This window comes from Rutilus rutilus (genome assembly GCF_951802725.1).
Source record: "Rutilus rutilus genome assembly, chromosome: 10".
NCBI classification, from domain to species: Eukaryota; Metazoa; Chordata; class Actinopteri; order Cypriniformes; family Leuciscidae; genus Rutilus; species Rutilus rutilus.
In genome coordinates, this window is record NC_140215.1 from 41,122,565 (window position 1) to 41,130,150 (window position 7,586).

The 7,586-nt window shown below is 42.7% G+C and overlaps 1 protein-coding gene across 1 annotated transcript; it reads left to right on the forward strand.

Annotated features, from left to right (window-relative positions):
• Positions 1-2,103: 2,103 nt before the first annotated feature.
• On the forward strand, positions 2,104-6,594 carry LOC311298185 (uncharacterized protein). Its single transcript, XM_084420907.1, has 2 exons — positions 2,104-6,261; positions 6,443-6,594. The coding sequence occupies exon 1, from the start codon at positions 2,266-2,268 to the stop codon at positions 6,064-6,066; it is 3,801 nt and encodes a 1,266-aa protein (XP_084277033.1). The 5' UTR covers positions 2,104-2,265; the 3' UTR covers positions 6,067-6,261; positions 6,443-6,594.
• Positions 6,595-7,586: the final 992 nt, after the last annotated feature.

Sequence of the window (7,586 nt, forward strand, 5' to 3'; positions counted from 1 at the left end):
CCAGCTGGACAATTGTCACACCAGCCAGAAGATTTGAGCCATTTGGTTGCATCACAAGGAGCTTCCATTACTGCTACTCAGAATGAGGTGAAGTCTTTGTCTGAGGAGATTAAACAAATGAAAGGAATGTTGTTGGATGTGGGACACATGATGAAGGATATGCAAAGGAAAAGAAGTTCTTCATTTTCTACTGGTTCTGAATGCAGTTCTATTCAAGAATCCCCTGTTCATATCCCCATACAAGCAAACCAGCAAGATGAGATGAACGCCAGAGATTCTATTGTGGATGAGTTGAGTGAATGTATGCGACGACATCAAACCAAGCAGGATAATGTGCTTTCTACCCCACCAAAAGTTCAGAGACAAAATACTTTGCCCTCATCTCAGTATGTGCCACCTACCTCTTCAATGCCTACTTCCACAGCAGCCATCACTAGAGGGCCATCAGGGAGACAACACCAGCAGCTTTCTGATCCATGTCCGCCTATTAGGCTTTCAGTTCCACTCCCAGATAACCTCAGGTCACAACCTGTAATGCATCCAAATGTAATGGGTGAAGGCTTAACTCAGCAACAGCGTAATGGTCTTTCATCTTCAGTCAGTCATCATCAAATGAATCCCAGTTTTTATCCCAGTGATCAACAAGTAGGAAGGGACCAAAGCCTATGGCCGCCTGATCAAATGCAGGGAAATGCATTTTGTATGCCCGGTCTTCCGTGGATGCCTCCAAGTTGGCCAACCTTCCCTCCAAATGGAGGATTGTTAAGGCCTTCATATCTACCTGATTTTCCTTATCCAGTATTATATCCAGCTCATATCCAGAATGTTCCGCCAGTTCCTTCAAGGGTTGCAACATTGCCTCCTAGAGATTTATCAGCTGGATTTACTTATGCTTCTCTTGGTCATTCACATCAAACTTCTTTAGAACAGCAGACAACTAGAACCGTACCGCAGCAAGATAATCCTTCCATTATGTTTCATCAGAATCCTTTGATACCCAGAGTTATAACCACTGTATCAGCACCTCAGGGGCAGCAAAGAGATGTAAATCCAATAACTGCACTTTCCCCAATTGGAATGCAAATGATGGTACCTAACCAGCATATGTCTATTCATTCACCAGTGAATGTGTCTCACACAAGTATGCCAGCTCTACATCCTTCCAGGTCAGCCCGTATTGAAAGACTTTCATTTCCATATTTGAAGAGTGATGATCCCCAAGAGTTTGCCATGCTGAATATGGCTTTGAAGAATTTGTTACCCTCAGAGGAAACTGAGCAATACAAGTATCATATTCTTCTTGATCATTTGAAGTTGGAGGCAGCTCGACTTCTGGCCTTGGCCTATGCCCATCATTCCCAGCCTTATACTACTGCCTTAAAAGCTCTTCAGAAAAGATATGGGCAACCGCACCAGTTGGTGCTGCGAGAGATTGCTACAATTAAGAACTTACCTGCTGTACGTTCAGGAGATTCTGTTGGATTCGGTGACTTTGCTGTACGGGTACAAGCTCTTGTGGGAATGCTTCAATCCTGGGATCATGAAGAAGGAGCAAAGGAATTATCTTGTGCATCACATGTCCATCAGTTACTCAGTAAACTTCCACCACATCAGGTTGCTAGTTTTGCAAGATATGCCAAAACCACCAGACCAGACCAGTCCTATAACTTGGTGAATTTTTCAGTTTGGTTGGAAGAGGAAGCAGATTGTCAGAATCTAGCTACCCAAGTGTTTGAACAATCTAGAAGTATGAAGAAGTACCAGGTAAGAGAAGCAAGGCCTACCAAGTCCCAATATCACACAGCTAGTTTTCTTCATGGCATAAGTCAGGAAGTTAATTCCACTCAAAGAAAGAACACTGAAACTGCAGACCACGAAATTCAGCGACACGGTAAGGAGGGCCTTAAACCGTCATGTGCAAGCTGTGGCAGTAATGATCATCATCTCAGTCATTGTCCTGAATTTCAGAGCTTCGATACGGCAGCCAAACGGAAGTGGATTGTTGACAATAATCGTTGTTGGAGATGTGGTTGGGCCCATAGATCATCTAAGTGTGACTTAAGAGGAAAATGTCCATCGTGTCAAGATCGTCACTTAGGAGTACTGCATGAAGTAAATGTTCGCAAACCAGATTCTAGGATATTTTATTTGAGCCGATCAAGTGGTCCGAACTCTGTTCTTCTGAAAATTGTGAAGGTAGTTCTGAGCCACAAAGGAAAGACTCTGGAGACGTATGCCATCCTAGATGACGGTTCTGAGAGAACTATGCTCATGTCTTCTGCAGCAGAGAGTTTAGGTCTTCATGGGGCGGCAGAATCATTGGTTCTTCGAACCATTCAGCAAGACACCGAGAAAATTGAAGGTGCAACGGTTTCCTTCACTATATCTCCAGCTTCTCACAAGCAAAGTAAATACCAGATACAAGGTGCCTTTACTGCTCAAATGATTGACTTACCTGAACAGACTTATCCTGTGCAAGTCCTACAGAGACGCTACCAACATCTAAGAGGCCTCCCTCTGGAGGAGTTTCAGAGAGTTAAACCTTTGTTATTAGTGGGAGCTGATCATCCTCACCTTCTTTGCTCCAAAGAGCGAGTACGTTTTGGTCCTCCTGGAAGTCCAGCTGCTTTGCATACTCGACTGGGATGGGCATTACATGGACCTACTTTCTTGGGTGAGAAGACTAATTCCACGGCTCAGTGTTTCTTCCAGGCATCTCTCTCCACGGATCAGTTGCATAAAGATGTGGAGAAGTTATGGCAAGTTGACGTAATTCCTTTCTCTCAGACTCCAAAGCATGCTCTGCGGTCTAAACAAGATAAGAAAGCTCTCGAGTGTCTAGACGAGAAAACAAAGCTTGAAGAAATGAACGGAATCAAAAGATATGTGACTCCTTTACTCCGAGTTGAGAATGCACCAGTCCTTAAAGCATCTCAAGAGGCAGTAATGCCGGCTTTGCGCCGAATGGAGAGACAGCTAGCTAAGGATCCAGATCAAGCAGCTATTTATGAGAAAGAGATTCAGAAACTCATTGAAGCTGGATGTGTTAAGAAACTGAAGTTAAATGAGATTAATCTCAGTGACGAATCTTGGTATATTCCCCACCATCTTGTGGAACATAATGGCAAGCATCGTGTGGTGTTTAATTGTTCCTATCAGTATCAAGGAGAGAGTTTGAATGCCTATTTGTTACCTGGACCGGTTTTAGGCCCTTCCTTGATTGGAGTTTTACTTCGGTTTAGAGAACATCAAGTTGCGATAAGTGGAGACATTAGATCAATGTTCCATCAAGTTTGTCTCCTGGCTTCTGATTCTCCTTTGCTACGCTTCTTATGGCGAAATATGAGAAGAAATGATCCAGTCGATGTCTATGAATGGCAGGTTTTGCCTTTTGGTGCTACATGTAGCCCTTGTTGTGCCATATATGCTCTCCAGAAATGTGTTCAAAACCTTCCTGTTGAATTTCAAGATGTGCAGTCTTCTGTCTTGCATTCCTTTTATGTGGACAATTGCCTACAAAGTTTTCAAACTACTAAAGAGGCCAAGGAGATGCTTATGAAATTGCGTTCTTCCTTGGCTGAAGGAGGTTTTGAGATTCGACAGTGGGCCAGTAACCATGTCTCTGTGACTGACCACTTACCAGCCGAAGCTCGTTCAGTAGCTACTGACCTGTGGTTAAGTCATGACTGCACAGATCCATGCGAGGGAACTCTTGGACTAAGTTGGCATTGCTTGCAGGATACTTTGAGCTACAAGCACCGTCTAGTGGAGTATACTGTCCTAACTCTGCGAGTTGTATATCGTATACTAGCTCGTCAGTATGACCCTCTGGGTTTTATCATTCCATTCACGACACGTGCTAAAGTTCTTCTGCAACAATTATGGATGAAACCTAACAGAGGATGGGATAATCCAGATATCCCAGAGGGGATCAAGGCAGCTTGGAAGGCATGGGAAGGAGAGTTGCCAGATTTGGTCAAGCTCCAAGTACCTCGATGGTATGGTCCAAGAACGAACTGGGAAGATCCAGTCAGCAGAGAGCTTCACATATTCTGCGACGCATCCGAAAAGGCCTATGGTTCAGTTGCCTATTTGCGTCTGGTAAACGGAAATGGTGAGATTTCTATATCTCTGGTTATGGCTCGTTCAAGGGTAGCACCGAAGAAGACCATTTCTATTCCTCGTTTGGAACTGTGTGCTGCTCTGACCGGGGCTCAGCTGGCAAACCTGTTGCAAAAGGAACTTACCTTGGATGTTGAAAGGGTGACACTTTGGTCTGATTCCACAATTGTGTTGACCTGGATCCAATCCGAATCCTGCCGGTACAAGATCTTCGTTGCAAACCGCATTACAGAGATTCTTGAGTATACTAGTCCGGATCAGTGGAGATATGTTGACACTGTAAGTAATCCAGCAGATGACATCACTCGGGGCAAGAGACTTGATCAATTGTCCGCAACCAGTTCCTGGTTTCAAGGACCTCCCTTTCTATATTTGCCCCATCAGCAATGGCCAAAATCTCCAGCCTTAAGAACAGAGGAGGTTGGGACAGAGCTGAGAAAACCTTTGTTTTGTGGACTTAATCAAGCATCAGTAAACTCTCTAAAGTATGATGCATCTCAATTCAATACCTGGTCAGAGTTGATTGCAGCAACTGTTGAGCACCTCTCTATGGAATTAAGAGCTGAGACTAAACCTTCTCAAACACAAGCAGAATTATGTATTTTGCGTCAAGCCCAGATGGAAGATTTCCCTGAGGAATATAAACTGCTTAAAGATGGTCATGGAGCTCCCTCACACAGCCGTTTAGTTGGTTTGGCACCAGAGTATGATCCCGTTACAGAGCTGATAAGAGTGGGTGGACGACTTCGTCAGAGTGAGGATTTGGATCTTGAAGCTATTAATCCAATTGTTTTAGATCCTGAGAATCATGTTACCAAACTTTTGGTTGCTGATTATGACTCCACTCTGTGCCATCCAGGACCACAAAGAGTGTTCGCTCAGCTTCGTCGGAAATACTGGGTTCTGAGAGGGCGACAGTTAATAAAGAAGATCCAGAGATCATGTCTTGAATGTAGGAAGTGGAAAGGTGTGCCTTCAGTTCCTAGAATGGCCGATCTACCAGTTTCCAGACTTCGCCTGTATAAGCCCCCCTTTTGGTCGACGGGTATGGATTGTTTTGGGCCTTTAACCATCAAAGTAGGTCGCCGACATGAGAAGAGGTGGGGCATTATATTCAAATGCCAGACGACACGGTGTCTTCATTTAGAACTCCTCTCTGGTATGGATACTGACAGTTTCCTCTTGGCCCTTCGAAGATTTGCAGCCCGTAGAGGTAGGCCCTATGAAATATTATCTGATCAAGGAACTAATTTCAAGGGAGGAGAAAGAGAACTCCGGGAGGCATTTTCGCGGCTTAGTCCCTCTTTCCAAGAGATACTTGCCCAACAGCAAATTAAATTCTCATTCAATCCGCCATATTCTCCCCATTTTGGAGGTACTTGGGAGAGAGAGATACGGTCTGTTAAGACGGCATTACGAGTAGTTTTGGGAATACAAGTAGTCTCAGAGGAAGTTTTGTATACAGTGCTCGTTGAAATTGAGGAGTTGTTAAACTCAAAACCTCTCGGCTATGTATCTTCAAATCTTTCAGACCCTGATCCAATCACACCAAACATCCTACTGATGGGGCGGCGAGATGCATCTCTTCCTCAAGTGGTGTATGCAGATTCAGAACTACTTACCCGTAGAAAGTGGAGACACAGCCAAGTTCTTGCGGATCGATTCTGGGTCAGTTTTGTTCGAGATTATCTTCCAAGTCTTCAGACTCGTCAAAAGTGGGAACTTGATGGTAATCCTATTGCTCCTTCTGCCATCGTCATGATTGTGGAACCTCAGCTTCCTCGGGGACACTGGCCTATAGGAACTGTCAGTAAGATTTTGCCAAGTTCTGATGGAAGAGTGAGAGTTGCTGAGATTTTCAGCAAAGGGAAATATTTAATTCGTCCAGTCAGCCGTCTGATTGTTCTTCCTGAATTGACTGATTCTGATAATTCAATCACATGAACTTTCTGTAAATACAAATATGTTAACATATTTGGGGGCGGCTGTAGAAAATCCTGCTGTGATCTGATTGGCTGACTGAGTCTTGATAAAGAGCACCTGTGGCCCCTTACTAATTATGTTTCAGTCTCCTCTTGTTTGAACCAAAAAGCTGTTGTTCAGACATGGCTTGTGTGGAATTGTTGCGTTGTTGACCATGTAAGTTTCCTTTTGATTGTTTGTTTAGTTTAAAGGATTATGTGTTTGATATATTGAGTTCTAGTTGTTTAGTAGTTCTTTAATGTTATACTCATTTGATTGTTAAAGCTGATTTGAGATGTATGATTTAAGATTTGCAATTGTGTTTGTATTAATTAATGGTTTTGTTTATGGGTTTTAGAAACCAACAATTACCATCACTGCCATCTGTGAAATGTCTACTCCTATATGTCACCACAAATAAACTGGGAAGAGTACTTGATGACTGCATGAGTTTTAATGGACCCACCATTCCAGTAGCAACAGCCTAATCAGCCTATACTTTCTGTTAAATTCCTACACTGACCGTTCAACAGTCACAAGTGTGTAAATTCATAATTTAATTTCCTTTATTTTTTAAGTTTCATTTAAATTGTTGGATAAGTAAAAAAAAAAAAATCGAACTTTAGAATCAAACCGTCTTTCTTTATTGTGCAGTGGTTGAGCAGCAAAAATACCCAAGAGCACCACCTAGTGTCTACAGTTCAGATTAGCATCAAAATTGAAGTTTGCAACATCAACGCTGTTATTGAACTGAATTTAATCAATATTGAACTGCCATGAGCTACATAACGACGTTGCGACTGCTGTTTTCAGTAGGGCTGGTTATAGCTGAATTAAACTTATTTCATAAAGCATGACATTTACACAATTATCATTACAGTTACTGTTGTCTTGCTACCGCCTCTTTACGCCAGAATTGAATCATTGAATTTAGTACTTTCCTGTAAATAGGGGGACGCTGCTTTGAAGCAGTTTCTATTGTATAAAGGGTTATATAAAAAAAAAAGTTACTTGGATGCAAAGGGTTTGGGTTATTAAGTTAAAATCATATCATTTGTTAACTTATAGTGCAACACTTGGGTTACCTGATTTTGCACTTGTCCCAGACATCATTGTACTTTTTTCTGCTCTAGATGTCAGATAGAGCTACAGCAAAGCAAAGCAACCACCCAGAAAAAAGGAGAGGCCAACTAGATCAAGTGCATTCACAGGAACAGAAAGAGGAGGCCATAGATTAATGGATAGCCTGGACAAACTGGACTAAAAAATACTTTAGTTGTTTGTTTTTAAAGGGGCTATATGGAGTTTTCAGCGGCCTCTAGCGGTGATGTTTCAGATTGCAACCAATCATTTTTCTAGCTCATGCTCGTGCTCGAACTCATGAAAGAGCACTCTGGGTACCGGCCAGACTGAGACGCAACACACCGGAGAAAGCATCCCACAACATGCTGGAAACTCAGCAGGTCGTTTATTAGTGTTATCAGACATGTCATAAGTTACAG

Bases quoted from the DNA above. Each gene is read 5' to 3' on its own strand.
- LOC311298185 (XM_084420907.1), top strand. From the start codon at position 2,266: ATGCTCATGTCTTCTGCAGCAGAGAGTTTAGGTCTTCATGGGGCGGCA.